Below are 18,411 nucleotides of genomic sequence, written 5' to 3'. Positions count from 1 at the left end.
ATTGCTGAGTGTGGGGATAGGAACTCCTAATTGGCCCATGGTTGTCTTCATTGCCACCCCCCTAGCTGTTTAGTAATCTGTGCAGATTAGTAAATCTCTGCATTTTTAATCCTGCCAACGTTGCAAGTCCTGTCTTGGGGTGGCAGCAAGCCATTATAAGCTTTCATTGCCTAATAAGAGATGTGGTGCCCAAACATGCACATGATCAGTGTGAACAGACTTGGAATTCAAAATGAAAATGAAGTAATAAATGCGATTGGAAAAGAAACCAGAGGAGAGAAGGCGGGGTTTCTGAGACTGCTGGAGAAGGAAGGGATCATCTATCTCCTGGTTTTTCTCAGAAGGCTAAGTCCTTTCTCCAGGTTTAATAATTGAGAAATGACTGCTGATACTGGTTTGCTGCAGGATATGCACCTCATTAATGAGGCACATTAAAAAGAGAGGCAGGATAAGAGCAGTTTTCCTTTTCTTCCAGTTCCATAGCCATGCCAGAGTAATTAGTAGAAGTCTTTTGATGCTAGACTTAGAATTATAGTGCCCTTTGAACCTTTTCAGTTGTGTGTTTAAAACTTGGTAACATAGAATTGTGCCAGAAATTTCGCTGCCTTTTCTCTGGGAATTTCCTTAAAGCAGGTACCCGTCAGCAAAAGAAAAAAAGGTATTAAATACACAGTTATTTCAACTAGCAACACTGCCCTTGTCTCTCTTTTTGAAGGTTTCCTCTACTTTCATTGTTTATGTCTACACAGTAGCTGGGATGATGCTTTCCATCTTAGGCAGACAGACATGCATAGCTCTACTCAAGATAAAGTGCTAAAAATAGCTGAGTGGCCTCAGTAGCTTGTGGGGTGGCTTAGGCTAGTTACCCGAGTATGTACGCAGGGGGTTGGGCAGGATTGTTTTTGGATGGGTAACTCAAGCAGCCACCTCTGCTGTCCCTGCTGCTCTGCTATTTTTTTGCATGCTAGTTTGAGCAGAGCTATGCATGTCTGTCTGCTTGTGCTGGGAAACATCTTCCCAGCTGCTGTGTAAACATACACATTATGTATTGTCTACTTTCCCTGTTCACCTCTTACACTGTGTGCTTCCAGTTGCTTTTGTGGCCTTCTTAACAACAAACACAAAGCACAACCCAAACTCTGAAGTCATTTCACACATCTGAGATAGGAGCCTTATATTCCACTCTGCTGTTACTAAAAACTGCTTTCATATTTTTTTTGCAAACTGTCTACTTCAGAACTCTGATAACAATGCATCATTATCCCAGAGAAAATCTGTGCGCTATCATTACTTATAGACTATCCTCTAAATGGTACAGAGAAATACTGTTAACTGTTTTCACTCTCATTTTCTGCTGTCAGATTTTAGATGCTGTTAGCCTGGAGGAGCGATTCAAGATGACTATACCATTGCTTGTTAGACAGATTGAAGGCCTGAAGCTGCTTCAAAAAACCAGAAAACGCAAACAGGATGATGATAAAAGGGTATGGACTTTTAAATACGGCTTCTCAAGTACACTCCATGGTTTGGCAGAGATGAATAATTTAATTAAATATAGGGTCTCATTTTCAAAAATGACATCTAAATTTGAACCCACAATCATTCACATTTAATTTCTGTGACCATAATTTTTCATATCCAGGTAATAACCTGTATAAAACATCCAAATCCCATATTCTGTACAAGATGGCTATTTATTTAGATTTTTTCTAATCTATATTAAAGCACCTAAGCAAAGGCTTTAAGCACATTTGACATCCATTTAAAAAAAACAAATTGGCTTAAACAACAGAATCATATCATGACCCAATTTGCTTGTGCAAATTCTGTTTCCACTATCTAAAACTTTAAAATTGAAAAATTGAGTACAGTTTTAAAACTCATGTTGAGGCCTCTTTCAGAATGTGACCTTAATTATCCAAAAGTATGAGAATAAAATTGTTACTTCTGAAATGGGTGTTTTATACATGAGTGAAACAAGCATTGAGACCTGTAGTTTTCCAAAACATGGTAGTCTGATCACATCTCGGCTCTATGAGCTATGATCATGTGTAGTATATATACAACCATGTTTAATGATGAACAATTACTTTTATGGGAATTGAGGGGGGAAAAGTAAGAGCCCTATTTACTCACTGTGAAGATTAGTCTTATTCAATTATTACTGTGTGCTATAATGCAAAGCTTTTAAAACTATAATTAATAACACCTTCAAATTTCTTTCTTGTTTTCTAGTATCCAATAGGTATGGCTGGTTAATTAGTGTATTTCTGTAAACAGGTACCATAAGAGAAATATGTTTCTTTACTTTAATAATCATGAGATCATATTTAGAACAGGTTAATAAAGTCAAAGATTTTTAATACTAGAAGAGACTATTATAACTATCTATCTAGTCTGACTTTCAGTGTAAGATAAGACAAACAACGTCACCCAATAAATTATGCATCAAGCCGTTGACTTCAGTTTAAGCCACAGCTTATTTTCCAAAAGATATTTGTGCGCCATTCTGTGCTTCTGTTTTCCGCTTCTTAGGTTGTAGCTATTCGTCCTATTCGGAGGATCAGTCACATTCCAGGGACTGCAGAAGATGAAGAGGAGGATGAAGATCATGATGACATTGTCATGCTAGAAAAGAAAATAAGAACATCCAGTATGCCAGAGCAAGCTCTTAAAGTTTGTGTAAAAGAAATAAAAAGGTAGGTGATAAAATCTCTGTAATATTGAGGTTTTCAAATGTTTATTAATTGACTTTAAGTGTTGAGGCAGGCCTTAATAATAGCTGATGCCACAAGCCTGTCCTATAATACTCATATAGAATACTTTTCATCAGGAGATCTCACTACTTTACAATGAAGGCAAGTCTCATTATCCTCCTTTTATAGTGGAGAAAAGGAGGCAAGGAGAGGTGAAGTGACTTACCCAAAGTCACCTAGCAGGCCAGTGGACAATCTGGGATTGGAATCCAGGTCTCCTGAGTCCCAGTCAAGTGCTCTATCTAGTCGGGCAGTGGTTTTCAAACTTTTTTTCTGGGGAACCAGTTGAAGAAAATTGTTGATGCCCGTGATCCAGTGGAGCTGGGGATGAGGGGTTTGGGGTGTGGGAGGGACTCTGGGGTTGGGGGGGGCTCAGGGCTGGAGCAGGGGGTTGGGGTGCTGGAGGGGGTCAGGACTCTGGGCTGGTGGTGCAAGCTCTGGGGTAGGGCTGGGGATGAGGGATTTGGGGATCAGGAAGGGGTTCCAGGTTTGGGGAGGTCTCAGGGCTGGGGCAGGGGATTGGGGTGTGGACTTACCTCCAGCAGCTCCTGGTCAGCGGTGCAGCCGGGGGCAGAGGCAGACTTCCTGCCTGTACTGGCACCACGGACCATGCTGCACCCCAGAAGAAGCTAGCAGGAGGTCCAGCTCCTAGGAGGAGGCGCGCAAGCGGCTCCGTGCAGCTTTCGCCCACAGGCACCGCCCCCCTCAGCAAGTGCGGAGCCGGTGCTCGGGGCGGGGGCAGCACGTGGAGCCCCGTGGCCCCCCACTGGCTGCTTCTGGGGCGCAACAAGGTGTTGGCACAGGTAGGCCCTACCCTGCCTTAGCTGGGCAGCACCACCGACGGGACTTTTAATGTCCTAGTCAGTGGTGCTGACCAGAGCCGCTAGGATCCCTGGTTGCTGAGCAAGGCGACCCAGTGCCTTACATGCCACAGCTCAGTACTGGGTCGTGACCTGAACTTTGAAAGACACTGTACTACGGGTTTCAGAGGAACAGCCGTGTTAGTCTGTATTCGCAAAAAGAAAAGGAGTACTTGTGGCACCTTAGAGACTAACCAATTTATTTGAGCATGAGCTTTCGTGAGCTACAGCTCACTTCATCAGATGAATGATACATCTGATGAAGTGAGCTGTAGCTCACGAGAGCTCATGCTCAAATAAATTGGTTAGTCTCTAAGGTGCCACAAGTACTCCTTTTCTTTTTACTGTACTACGGAACACTTTTGGCTTCTGGGCATCTATTTCTCTTTATTAAAATAGGAAATTACAATCATAGAATCATAGAATATCAGGGTTGGAAGGGACCTCAGGAGGTCATCTAGTCCAACCCCATGCTCAAAGCAGGACCAATCCCCAACAAAATAATCCCAGCCAGGGCTTTGTCAAGCCTGACCTTAATCTCAAAGGAAGGAGATTCCACCACCTCCCTAGGTAACGCATTCCAGTGCTTCACCACCCTCCTAGTGAAAAAGTTGTTCCTAATATCCAACCTAAACCTCCTGCACTGCAACTTGAGACCATTTCTCCTTGTTCTGTCATCTGCTACCACTGAGAACAGTCTAGATCCTCTTTGGAACCCCCTTTCAGGTAGCTGAAAGCAGCTATCAAATCCCCCGTCATTCTTCTCTTCTGGAGACTAAACAATCCCGGTTCCCTCAGCCTCTCCTCATAAGTCATGTGTTCCAGTCCCCTAATGATTTTTGCTGCCCTCCGCTGGATGCTTTCCAATTTTTCCACATCCTTCTTGTAGTGTGGGGCCCAGAACTGGACACAGTATTCCAGATGAGGCCTCACCAATGTCGAATAGAGGGGAACGATCATGTCCCTCGATCTGCTGGCAATACCCCTATATATACATCCCAAAATGCCGTTAGCCTTCTTGGCAACAAGGGCACACTGTTGACGCATATCCAGCTTCTCGTCCACTGTAACCCCTAGGTCCTTTTCTGCAGAACTGCTGCCTAGCCATTCGGTCTCTAGTCGGTAGCGGTGCATGTGATTCTTCTATCCTAAGTGCAGGACTCTGCACTTGTCCTTGTTGAACTTCATCAGATTTCTTTTGACCCAATCCTCCAATTTGTCTCGGGCACTCTGTATCCTATCCCTACCCTCCAGCGTATCTACCACTCCTCCCAGTTGAGTGTCCTCTGCAAACTTGCTGAGGGTGCAGTCCACGCCATCCTCCAGATCATTTATGAAGATGCTGAACAAAACTGGCCCCAGGACCGACCCTTGGGGCACTCCGCTCGATACTGGCTGCCAACTAGACATGGAGCCACTGATCGCTACCCATTGAGCCCACTGATTTAGCCAGCTTTCTATCCACCTTGTAGTCCATTCATCCAGCCCATACTTCTTTAAGTTGCTGGCAAGAATACTGCGGGAGACCGTATCAAAAGCTTTGCTAAAGTCAAGGAATAACGCATCCATTGCTTTCCCCTCATCCACAGAGCCAGTTATCTCGTCATAGAAGGCAATTAGATCAGTCAGGCATGACTTTCCCTTGGTGAATCCATGCTGACTGTTCCTGATCACTTTCCTCTCCTCTAAGTGCTTCAGAATTGATTCCTTGAGGACCTGCTCCGAAGATTTTTCCAGGGACTGAGGTGAGGCTGACTGGCCTGTAGCTCCCTCGATCCTCCTCTTTCCCTTTTTTTAAAGATGGGCACTACATTAGCCTTTTTCCAGTCATCTGGGACCTCCCCCGATCGCCAAGAGTTTTCAAAGATAATGGCCAATGGCTCTGCAATCACATCCACCAACTCCTTTAGCACTCTCAGACGCAGCGCATCCGACCCCATCGAATTGTGCTCGTCCAGCTTTTCTAAATAGTCCAGAACCACTTCTTTCTCCACAGAAGGCTGGTCACCTCCTCCCCATGCTGTGCTGCCCAGTGCAGTAGTCTGGGAGCTGACCTTGTTCGTGAAGACAGAGGCAAAAAAAGCATTGAGTACATTAGCTTTTTTCCACATCTTCTGTCACTAGGTTGCCTCCCTCGTTCAGTAAGGGGCCCACACTTTCCTTGACTTTCTTCTTGTTGCTAACATACCTGAAGAAACCCTTCTTGTTACTCTTAACATCTCTTGCTAGCTGCAACTCCAAGTGTGATTTGGCCTTCCTGATTTCACTCCTGCATGCCTGAGCAATATTTTTATACTACTCCCTGGTCACTTGTCCAATCTTCCACTTCTTGTAAGCTTCTTTTTTGTGTTTAAGATCAGCAAGGATTTCACTGTTAAACCAAGCTGGTCGCCTGCCATATTTACTATTCTTTCTACGCATCGGGATGGTTTGTTCCTGTAACCTCAATAAGGATTCTTTAAAACACAGCCAGCTCTCCTGGACTCCTTTCCCCCTCATGTTATTCTCCCAGGGGATCTTGCCCATCAGTTCCCTGAGGGAGTCAAAGTCTGCTTTTCTGCAGTCCAGGGATCGTATTCTGCTGCTCTCCTTTCTTCCTTGTGTCAGGATCCTGAACTCGACCATCTCATGGTCACTGCCTCCCGGGTTCCCATCCACTTTAGCTTCCCCTAATAATTCTTCCCGGTTTGTGAGCAGCGGGTCAAGAGGATAACAGCCCCTGGTTGGTTCCTCCAGTAGTTGCACCAGGAAATTGTTCCCTACATTTTCCAAAAACTTCTTGGATTGTCTGTGCACCACTGTATTGCTCTCCCAGCAGATATCAGGGTGATTGAAGTCTCTCATGAGAACCAGGGCCTGCGATCTAGTAACTTCCGTTAGTTGCCGAAAGAAAGCCTCGTCCACCTCATCCTCCTGGTCTGGTGATCTATAGCAGACTCCCACCACGACATCACCCTTGTTGCTCACACTTCTAAACTTAATCCAGAGACTCTCAGGTTTTTCTGCAGTTTCATACCGGAGCTCTGAGCAGTCATACTTGAGGTTTCTAAATTAATTAGTAGATAAAGAAAATGCAGTGGTTAACAGCTTGCTAGCATTTCAGTAAGGTTATAGATAAAAATGATACATAAATAAAAATCCATTAAGGTAGAAATAAGGAGGGAAACTTTTCAGGGTACATTTCTAAAGGGCTGATGTTCTGCCTCTTTTTTTTTTTTTTTTTTTTTGCACCTGCATTTTAGCACACTCCAGAAAGAATTGTGGTAAAATACCTCAGTTGGTGACATGTCTGACAACCCGATTTTTTGCTCACAGTCAGTTACTTAGAGGTACAGCTACTAAGTTGCATCTGCATTCCATTTGGACCTGCATACAGCTAATAATAGAAGATTTTGAACTAGATTCAGGTGAATTTTTTTTTTTCTTCTTCAAAGATGTGCAGTAGAATAGGTGCCAAGAAGGATGATCAAGGCTCCATCGCTGCAGCTATTCAAGAACAGATTCAGGATGGGTATATGTTAGTGAGGTCTTGAAAAACAGAGACAAATGAATATCTAGTGATAGTACTACTGCCCAGTCTTGGCTCAGGGAGGTACCTGACTATTGGGCACAGATGGTGCATAAACACGAGAGACTTTTTTGACACCTTCAGCAATATGGCACATCTGGTTAATATTTTTTTTTCTGAGATTTCTCATCAATGTAATGTAAATATGAGGGAGAGCCTCTGCTTGGGTTTGTGCTAGTTACACAAAGATGCTGTTTTCATGCATGACTCACAATAAGTCTGGGTGAATTATTTTGGTAAATATTAAATTTGTTAGAAAATACATTTCCGGGGGCATCATAACTATTTGCAAATTCAGGTGGAATTTGACAAATAGCTGTAAAAAAATATAAAAAAAAAAATAAAGTCGAAATAAATAACTGTAACCATTTTGAAACAATGTTTCATTTAGAAATTTAGCTATATTCATTTAAAAACAAAAAAGGTGGTTTTTTTTGTTTGTTTGTTTTTAAAGCTGAAGACTAAACAAAAATGTTGGGTTTTTTTGTTTTGTTTTGGTTCACTTTCTGCGAAAGTGTGTGATATTTCACTTTTGGTTAGAATCTAACTGAAACGTTGTTCAGGTTTTTCCAGTTCAGTCCCAAATCAGGAACCCCCCCCCCCCCCCCACAATCTTATAATTCATGCAACAGTACTCTGCTTCATTTCTTAGCATTAAGAGTTTCAGTGTAGTAAATAGGAATGCTGTGGACCTCCATGTACCAGATACAGATTTTGTGGCAGGAGGAAAAACTCTCAGCTCAAACTTACTATCTCTTTGATACACACATCTACTAAATATATGTACTTTCAGATTAAAGAAAATGCCTCCGTCAATGCCAGAATATGCCTTGACCAGAAATTATTTGGAACTAATGGTGGAACTTCCATGGAACAAAAGTACGAAAGGTAAATGCATGTTAGACCTTCTTTGCTGCTGATTGTCTGTCATAGAGAAATTCCAGGAAAAGTATCTGACAATTAAATACTGTGGTACCTAACTGGGTCTGTCTTGTAAATTCTTGTTGCATGGTCTGATAGCAGAAATAACATTAATGTGCTAATTTGGTTTTTAAAATAAATTATTCTTAACCCGGTAAAACGAATCAAGTGGCTATGAAATATAAATGTAATTCACATGTACATCAGGAAAATGATGATTAGAGGATCACGGAGCGAAAGGATTTGATCTGATCGCTGCCTAATTTTTTTTTTTTTATTGATGTCATGTATTTTGTTTTTCCTTAGATTTTTCACATTGTAAAGTCATTAAAGCATGTAGGTTTTAATTTTTTTAAGTGATTATTGTTGATATTCTCTTAGAAATTTACAGCATATTCTGTTCTGCCTGTTTAATGAATTTACATTTGGCACTCGCTCATTTTCCTTAAACAACCCCTCCCACCCCAAAACAGCAAAACTTTAGACCAGATGACTTCTTTATGAAGAACTGAAGCCAACATGGTTTTGCCTTGTGTGTCTCCTTGTTGCTTTAAGCACCACTGAAGATATGCAGACAGCTGCGGAAATAGGTCTGTTATTTAAATCAGTGGTTCTCAACCAGGGATGCGTAGGGGTCTTCAAGCAGGTACATCAACTCATCTAGATATTTGCCTAGTTTTACAACAGGCTACAAAAAAAGCACTAGCAAAGTCAGTACAAACTAAAATTTCATACAGACAATGATTTGTTTATACTACTCTATATATTATACAGTGAAATGTAAGTACAATATTTATATTCAAACTGATTTATTTTATAATTCTATGGTAAAAATGAGAAAGTAAGTAATTTTTCGGTAATAGTGTGCTGGGACACTTTTTTTTGTTTTGTTTCTGATTTTGTAAGAAAGTAGTTTTTAAATGAGGTGAAACTTGGGGGTATGCAGGACAAATCAGACTCTTGAAAGGGGTACAGTAGTCTGGAAAGGTTGAGAGCCACTGATTTAAATGAAGCCTGACAAGGTAGTTTCTACTGTTTTGTAACGTAATTGTGTTTCAACATTTTTGTAGGAACCTCCCAGAAGTTTGACAAAGAAATCTGTTTCCTTTCTGAATTTTTATTTAAATATTTTGTTACTGAGAGAGCTCCATGTGATGTATATCTTGTTTTCATCAGGGTTCCAATAGGAGAACAGTTGACGGTCTTACTCCAGAACATGTTCTGTGTGGTATAAACAGCAGAATGTGGGTCACTCATGGCTTAGGTGAACCGTGTTACAATACATGCTAATTTACATGCTGTTAAACATGGTAGCATTACTGTAGGCAGAAACTGTTGCATCAGCTGTTCATAGTTAAAACATCAGAAAATCATTCAGCTTTTTTGGCGTTGACAGTGTTACTCAAGAGATCAAAAGTTTCTAAAACCTAGACATTGCTGATGCCTGTTAAAGTGAAACAGTTAGTTTATTCCAGTAGTTTGAGACTGCAATGCAAAGGCCACGTCTACACTGTGAGCTAGGGGTATGAGTTCCCCTGCTCGTGTACAGATAGTTGCATTAGCATGAGTATAGTTTAGCCGTGGTGCCACTGGCAGCAGCAGTGGAGGCATGTGCTGAGTGCAGACCTGCCTGAAACTGGTGGGTACGTAGTTGGTATGGGTAAGCCATGCCTCTGCTGCCGCTATCCATACTACCGTTTCCATACTGCTGTTTATAACTGCATTAGCTCGATGAGAGAGAGTCTGAGCATGTGTACGTGAGAATGGGAATCACACCTCTAACTCATAGTGTGGACATAGCCTTAAAAGTCAGCCTCTCAGAGTCTGTTTTGGATCGAGGCACTTTAAAATTAATTGTCTGTGTTGAGCAAATGTTATATTTTCAGTCTACATTGGGAAAAAGGGAGTGTACAGTAAATACTCTGTAAAGGTGCACAGGGGATGGATCACTCAATAAATTGATCATTCCCTCTGAAACATCTGGCACTGACTACTGTTGGAAGACAGAATATTAGGTTAGATGGGCCATTGGTCTGACCCAGTATGGCCATTCTTATGTTCTGATCTTCTGAAGTCCTGAGAGTTTGCTTTGAATTGCTCAGCTGAATATAGAGTATTTCTACTAATAAATGTTTTAGTAGGTTAGAGTTCTGTGCTCCATTTGCTGATTCTACAGCAGCTTTCAGCTAATGCATTCACAAAGTTGGGCTGATGACACTGATGGGGCTAGTGCCCAGAGTGGATATTTTAGTATGACTGAGTGATATATATGTTGTTCTTTGTAGTGATTTCATCTAGTTTTTAAATACAGAGTGCCTGAAAGTTAGTCAACTGAAAACTAGAAAAGGACAATTTCAGTTGCAATATAAATAATTTTATCTTTCTAAATAAAAACTTGTGGTTCTAAAACTAAATTGAAAAAAATACTAAGCCCTGGTCTACATGGGGGGGGGATCGATCTAAGTTACGCAACTTCAGGTACATGAATAACGTAGCTGAAGTCGACATATTTAGATCGACTTACCATGGTGTTTCCACCATGGTGAGTCGACTGCTGCCGCTTCCGCATTGACTCTGCCTACATCTCTCGCGGCGCTGGAGTATAGGAGTAGATGGGAGAGCGCTTAGGGGTTGATTTATCGCGTCTAGGCTAGACATGATAAATCGATCCCCGCTGGATCGAGCGCTGCCTGTCGATCTGGCAGGTAGTGAAGACATACCCTTAGCAAGGTTCTTTCAGCTACCACGATCAACTTGCATTTACTTTGACACTATACAACCCTACATCTCACTACATTATTGATGTTACTATACAGTACTCTGATTTTTTCATATTTAATAGTTGCCTGGGAATATAAATGTTTTCAAAGCATGCTGTGTTGTTTGAAATTTATTTACAATCTGAGCCACAGGAGTCTCTCAATTCTGCTGATGAAATGCTTAACTACATCTGTTACTTCTCTACTTTTCAAAATGACACCATGCTGGAGATGGCTTGGACAAATGTGCTGGCTTTGCAATCCAGGCATGCAGTGTACTGTATGTACACATACATCCTGTGCCTATATGCACTGTAACACATTCACAGGAGTGTATTAGAAACCTGAGAAATACAATTATACTAGTATTTTTGCCTCTTTAATGGCTCAATACCGTGGTGGCTTTTTAAGAAAATGTCACGTGGTTCTTAAAGAGAATGTATATGCATTTTAAATGTAAAATATTTTTCATCATAAGGGAATATGTGGTGTGTATATATAGTATCTCAGAACTGACACATTTATTTGCCCATGGTCAAAACACTTTCTGTGGCAAAGCTGCACTTTATCAGAAGATATTCTCTCTGGCTTTTTCTCCAGTTGTTGCCTCTTTGCTTTTCATGCCAATAATAATACTTATATGTCAGCTTTTGTCCAAGGAACTCAGTGGTTTATAAATGTTAACACATTACTGTGAAATAGGCATGGGATATGTAAGGAATCTCTTCATGCACCATTCAAATGGAGCTGTCTGGAATTTGTCCAGGAAACTGGAATAAAATCTCAACTCTTACATAAAGTGGAATTTAATGATGATAACTGGTCAGGCTCTCCAATTTATCTCTCTTAAAAGGTGGCAGCTGCAATACACCATTTTCAGCCTTTAAAAATGTAGCCCATTAGCTCAGAACTGGTTTGGGCAGAGTACTGATTGTTGAATCGCTAATGCATCCTAAAACAAGTTGGTAATAATTGGAGGCATTCTGTCCAACCTGCTGAATCTTGATCTGCTCAAGAGAGTTTAACAGCTTATAGCCCAAGGTCACTGGAGGTAGATAGTAGAGGTGGGCTCCATGCAAAATCCTGGATTTGGTCCAAATCTCTTCACATGGGGGAGTTAGATATGGATAAGGATGTCCTAGATCAGGCCTATGTCTAGTAGAAAGCAAGTGCTGTAAAATCTTTGACATTTATTTGTCACTTCTGGAATGGTCCCTCCTGCTTTTTCCATCTTCGTTTGTTTCTGAGTGTCATAGTTTCAGGATAACTGTACTTGCATCTTCCACCTCTCCATCCTCCCCCAAATCCTTGGTCCACTCCAGTAGTTCCCATTCAGGTCTAAGGTCTCCTGTCATCACGTGTTTCTGTTTAGGGACACTTGTCCCACTGCTGTCCCTTCTGACCTGAAGGTTTAAGGCTGCACAGCTCCCTGCCTTACACTGTGACATCACCAGCAAGTCATTCTGTCTGAAGGCCAGATCCATGCTTTGCTTTCTCTCCAAGGGCTATGAACAGTGTATTGCCAGCAGTTACAAGTTACCACACAGCACTTTCTAAGTAAGCACGTTTATTCTTAAGGTAAAAGCATTACAGGAAAAAAACATCCTACACACACCCTAAAAGCTTTCCAGAGGACTCTTCCTTCTGCCATCTTTGGTTTTATACTGCTGTTATTCCATTGACTTAATTGAAATTACTCTTAGTTTGTGTTGGCGTAAGTAAAAGCACAGTCAGGGCCTTATTTATTCAAGGCCTGGTTTATTCCTTTTATTGAAAATTATTCTGGAGGTAAAACTGCCTGAATCTCATGTGGCTGAGTACAACTTGGGTGTAGCTGTAAGATTATGTATATGATACTTAATTTAAAAATCAGTCATTGCCTTGGCTATCTGTTTTGATTGAGGGATTCTGTCATTGACTCCACTTAGAGCAAGATCAGGATGTGTCTTTGTTCATTTTAGAGTTTCAATGCATTTTCAAATGTTGCTGGAATTGAGTGAACGTATAAACCATCATTTGCATCTGCAGTTGCCTGTATTTGTGCGTTCCGAGGGATATAACAGTTTATATGTGCGTAGTTTAGATTCACACACTTGAGTCAGATTTACTATTGAGGGTAGTGTATTTGCCAATGCATATGTTATGCCCCTGAATAACAATTTGGCACTTTAGGTAAAATAAGTAAGGCTTCTATTCCAAAGCTCAAACTCCATGTCTAATGTTATAGAGTTTTGGATGGAGGTATTTTCAAAAGATTTGTGCGTTGACGTCCGAGTCTAGATAGTTATGTGCTGAAAGAAATCTCATATATGTATGTTTCTTTCCCTGGGTTGTGAACCTTTTGAGACCACCCAGAATAATCTGTTTGGGAGACGCTGCCCAGGACCTTTCTGCTGAGATTGCCAACAAGACCGTAATAAAGATTTTTTTTTTTGATGTGTGATAACCAAGTCCCTACAGTTGGACAGAGACCAACTCATTTTATATGGGTCACCAAACTGGTCTCATATAACTGTTGCTATCAAGCTGGGTCAGATTTCGAACCCATGACCTCGAGGTGAAAGCTCCATATTGCAGTACCAGGATCTATCTAGCTTCCTTTTTAACATGTTTCTTTACAAAAGGAAAGGGGGAGATTGTATTGATTTTTAACACTGTCATGGTGTAAATTGGTTAGTCTCTAAGGTGCCACAAGTACTCCTTTTCTTTATGGTGTTTTTGGTGAATCTTAATTCTTCAAGGCAGGAAAAACTGTAATTTTGCTGCTCTCAGAAAAGAGCCTGAAATGTGGCCATAGTAAACAAATTTTATCCTTTGTATTTCAGAAACAATGCTTTAATCTTTAAACGGAAATTATGCTGATCTTATTTTGGTGCTTGACACTTGACAGATCGTCTGGATATTCGTGCAGCTAGAATTCTTCTGGACAATGATCATTATGCCATGGAGAAGTTGAAGAAGAGAGTTTTGGAGTATTTAGCTGTCAGACAACTTAAAAACAACCTAAAGGGACCCATCCTTTGTTTTGTGGGTCCCCCTGGAGTCGGTAAAACTAGCGTGGGAAGATCTGTTGCGAAAACCCTGGGCCGAGAGTTCCATAGGATTGCCTTAGGAGGAGTATGTGATCAGTCTGACATTCGAGGTCACAGGTAATTTTATCTTTGTTTAATACTGGTAATCCCCCCCGCCCCTCCCCCGTTTTCTCACTGATGTTCTTTTTATTAAGAGAGGGTTTAACATGGTTGTGGCACCCACTCAACAGGATGGAAATTAAACAATAATTGAGGACATTCAGTGTTAAAACTGACTGGGCTTGTCATCTATACCTGCTCCTGTTGTCCTTTGTTATTAGAGCTCATATAGTATGTAACATCATGGATAGATCTGGAACTCTTTCAAAATTTAAGAATAGTGGATAGAGTTTGTGGTTGTCTGGGATCAACATATGTCAGAAACAGTACTGGAAAAAAAGACAGTTCTGATATAATGATCTCAAGGGTGTAATGGCTTTGGAGCATTCCTAAGGAGTGAAAATACAAAATTAGCGGTAAATCAAATTATCAACAAAGGTTATTCCTTAATCTGTCAGAGAGTTACACTGCTATACCAGAATGCGTTCTCATAATGGTGGCAGTTTATGGGGGTGGTCGTCCAGATTGTAATAAGAGGGGAATTAAAAAGGAAAAGAGGGCGGGAGACATAATACTGTTTCATTGTTCAGTTCAACCCTCTCTTATCTCCCATCTCTGTGCATGCTGGAACTGAATTGCAGTAGACTAACTCCTGCACAGGCATAACAATTCTTACCGGGTGGCTCCAATTTGCCCTACTAAAAGGACCACAAAGATTGTATTAAACAAAATGCCAAATTAATACCATGTGATTTATTTCATAAACATTTTTATTCTTTGGGTAGATGCAGATGTGTACTCCACTTAGGTGTGTGCATGCCCAGTATGCCAGAGACTTTTGCCTAGAAGTATCTGTAGAGGGGTGGCACTTGTGCCTCATAACTGTGTCCCCTCCCCAGGCTATGTGAAGTGGCACTGCCCAACCTCCCCTCAGTTCGTTCTCACCACCCATGACTGGAGTTGGAGCTGTGTGGTTGTAGTCTCACCACCTCACATTTCGTCTTAGCCTAGCTTATTGTATGTGTTTAGTGTTAGCAGTTAGAATAGTGTAAGTTGATACTTAATGTTCCCCGGTGATGCTCTCATCAGGGTTTAAACACTGTCCTTCATGTGGAGGGGTGATCCCCGACAGTGACCCCCTCACGCATGCTTGCTTTGTCTTGGCAAAGCCCACACTTTACAGAGCGCTATTCAATTTGTAAATCGTTTAAGCGGCAGACTCAGGAGCATGGGAGGAGAGTGTTCTCTGGGTCGTCTTCACAATGTGGAGCCTAAGTTCCCTCTAAGCTGCGGAGCCGTATAGCAGCCTAGTAAGCACTGCACAGGCGCTCAGGGCTGCAGTGGGGAGAGATGCCTTTCCTCCAGCTCCGGACCTGCTGCAGCCGCGGGGAGAGGTGCCCCTCCCTCGGCCCAGCCCCAGCCCGGACCTGCTGCGGCTGGGGGAAGGGCGTCTCTCTCGTGGCCCCAAACCAACCCAGGCCCTGCCCGGACCTGCTGCGGCAGAGGTGCCCCTCCCTCAGCCCCAACCCTGCCCGGACCTGCTGCAACCGGGGGAGAGACGCCTATACCGCAGCCTCAGCCCCAGACCTGCCGGGGGTAGAGGTCCCTCTGCCGCAGCCCCAGCCCTGCTGCAGGAGGGGAAAGGCACATTTTCCCCCTCAGCCCAGGTGCTGCTGCGGGGAGAGAGAGCTAGGGGCAGTCCTCTCTCTCCGCCATAGCCCCTGGGCACCCGAAACCCCTGACCCCACCACAGAGCCTCACCCCCAGCCTGAGCCCTCAGCCCCACCCCCACCACATGAAAGTTGTTATGTGCATCAATATGGAGGTGATGTGTCACACATCCTCTCCATATTGGTTCACATAACAAAATTCATTCTGTACATGCATTGGAAAAATTAGAGGGAACACTGTGGGCATCCCTGCGATTGACCTGTTTGCAATGAGAGAAAACGGAAAGTGTTGCCTATTGTGCTACTGGGGGTGGGGCCCTCAGTCTGGTCTCCCTCTCCGACGCTTTCCATTGCAGATGTCCCCTGGGTTTTCTGTACACTTCCCTCCATTCTGATCATTCTGCAGGTCATCCTCAAGCTCAAGGCGGATTGGGTCAAGATCATCCTCATTGCTCCAGTATGGGCAAGTCAGGGCTGGTTCTTGGACTTCCTTGCTCTATCAGCTCAGCCTCCCATACCGCTTCCTTTCCACCCTGACCTGCTCACACAGGACCACAGCCGCGCTCTCCATCCTGCAGTCAGCTCCCTGCACTTCACGGCATGGCTGCTGATTGGCTACATGAAGAGGAAGAGCACTGCTCAGAATCCATCCAATAAGTCCATCTCAATAGTCGGAGGTCCTTCACTAGGATGGCCTGCTTAGTGAAATGGAAGAGATTCTCTGTGTGGTCCTTGACCAACAGACTAATCGACAGAGGCTTCCATCCAGGACATCTTGGAGTACCTGTTGCATCTTCAGAAGTTGGGCCTTATGCTCAGTACTCTGAGAGTGCATTTGGCAACAATATCAGCGTTGCATCCCCCGATTCAAGGGAAGTCCTTTTTTTTTTTTCCAGTGCCATGGTGATGAGATTTCTGAAGAGGCTCCTCCACTTATATCCTCTGGTCCGAGAACCGGTTCCCCTGTGGAACCTAAACATTTTTGGCAGTTCTGATGGGCCTGCCAGTTGAGCCCCCTGCATCCTGTCCACTGCTCCTTCTGTCTTAGAAAATTACATTCCTGATAGCCATCACTTTGGAAGAAGAGTGTGTGAGTTGCAGGCCGTAATGGCTGAGTTGCCTTACCTTCAGTTTTCCAAGGATAAGGAAATGCTGTGACCACACCCAAAATTTTTATCCAAGGTGGTCTCTTGGTTTCATCTAAATCAGGTGGTATATTTACGTGTTTTTTTTCCCCTAAGCCACACTCCTCTCTGGAAGAACAGCACCTTCATAGTCTGGATGTCAAGTGATATCTAGACAGGGCTAAACGGTTTTGTGCTTCGCCTTGCCTGTTCATGTCATATGTGGACCCCATGAAGGGACAAGCAGGCTGTGCATAGACTGCTTCTAGATGAATAATGAGAGCTTCGGCTATGCCTCCTCAGCAGGTACGGGCACACTCCATGAGAGCACAAGCGACGTCAATAGTGTTCCTCAGTGAAATTTCTATAGTTATTTTCAGGACAGTCACATAGTTGTCCATACATATATTTATGGACCACTTTGCTATTACTGCAGACACAGGCCCTGGAAGGGGGTCCTGTAATCCTTATTTCAGTAGACTGTGAGCCCCGCCTCTGGATTGGAGTACTGCTCATGAGTCATGTACGTGGAATATATGTCTGCATCTGCTCGAAGAAGAAGAAATGGTTACTTATTGTAACTGTTGTTCTTTGAGATGTGATGCAGACGTGTATTCCACAACGTACCCTCCATCCCCTCTGTATCGGAGTCTCCTCTCATGGGCTTTTGGAACTAAAGGCACTGCCTCTTATAGTCAGGGGAGGGGCCACAGCCATCAGGTGCGAACACCACCTGTACTGCTAGGCAAAAGTCTTCAGCTTTGGCGCGTTGGGTGCGCACACATCCAAATGGATTATATGTCTGAATCACATCTTGAAGAACCACAGTTACAGTAAGGAACCGTTTCTTACACAAACATAAAAAGGCAACACATTGTCCAATGAAGTTGATGCTGAAGACCTGATGGAAGGACTGGAATTGGGTTACTGCAGCTATGTTGCAAGGATGGTGAGGGCATTGAAAATACCTTGTTGGCAGTATCCTCATACTCATGAGTGTTCTACTCTTCCTTTTCAAAAGACAACATTTTATTCAGGGATGCATTTGAGCTTAACATATCCAAAAACTTTTTTCACACTTTTTTGGGAGGAGCAAGAATCCTTTCGATCTTCTTAACAACTTTTGACAGTATTAATTTTTTCTTTGGTTTAGAAGCATAGCCTGTCTTCATTAATTTAATCCTTTCGCTTGTTTCTGATGAAACGTGAAAAAACATCCTGGAATGGTATTACCTGGTGAAAATGTACACAGCGTCTAGAAATTCAGAAGAGAATATATTTAACGGGCAGTGTTGTGTATGTTTTAATCTGTGGACAGCTTTCTGTTGGAGATGACTAATAAGTGCGGCTGTTTTCCCTGCTGTTTGTGCAATAATTGCTGGGAAGCAAACTGAGTTCTATTTCTTTTTAGAAAGCATGTCAGTAAAATGGTCTGACACTTACGCTGTTTGCCAACATCATTTGCATGACCTTTAAAGATGAACACAACTACTCTGTCCATTATATACATCATTGGAGCAGAACATTAAATAGGAAATATACAAGTCTCCATAGGAGTTAATTGGCAAGTAACAATTATGTACGTTTCCAAGAGTGTGTATTTGAGTTTCTGACTTTAAAGG

The 18,411-nt window shown here is 42.6% G+C and overlaps 1 protein-coding gene across 1 annotated transcript in view; it reads left to right on the top strand.

Moving 5' to 3' along the window:
- Positions 1-18,411, top strand: part of LONP2 (lon peptidase 2, peroxisomal) — a 93,698-nt gene that overhangs the window by 8,734 nt on the left and 66,553 nt on the right. The window contains exons 4-7 of the mRNA XM_048817049.2: positions 1,362-1,484; positions 2,536-2,699; positions 7,978-8,072; positions 13,755-14,013. Coding sequence (XP_048673006.1) covers positions 1,362-1,484; positions 2,536-2,699; positions 7,978-8,072; positions 13,755-14,013 — 641 coding nt within the window. The remainder of the gene's footprint in view (positions 1-1,361; positions 1,485-2,535; positions 2,700-7,977; positions 8,073-13,754; positions 14,014-18,411) is intronic.

The sequence above is a fragment of the Caretta caretta genome, chromosome 12 (genome assembly GCF_965140235.1).
Source record: "Caretta caretta isolate rCarCar2 chromosome 12, rCarCar1.hap1, whole genome shotgun sequence".
NCBI classification, from domain to species: Eukaryota; Metazoa; Chordata; order Testudines; family Cheloniidae; genus Caretta; species Caretta caretta.
This window is presented reverse-complemented; position numbering and strand designations above follow the sequence as displayed.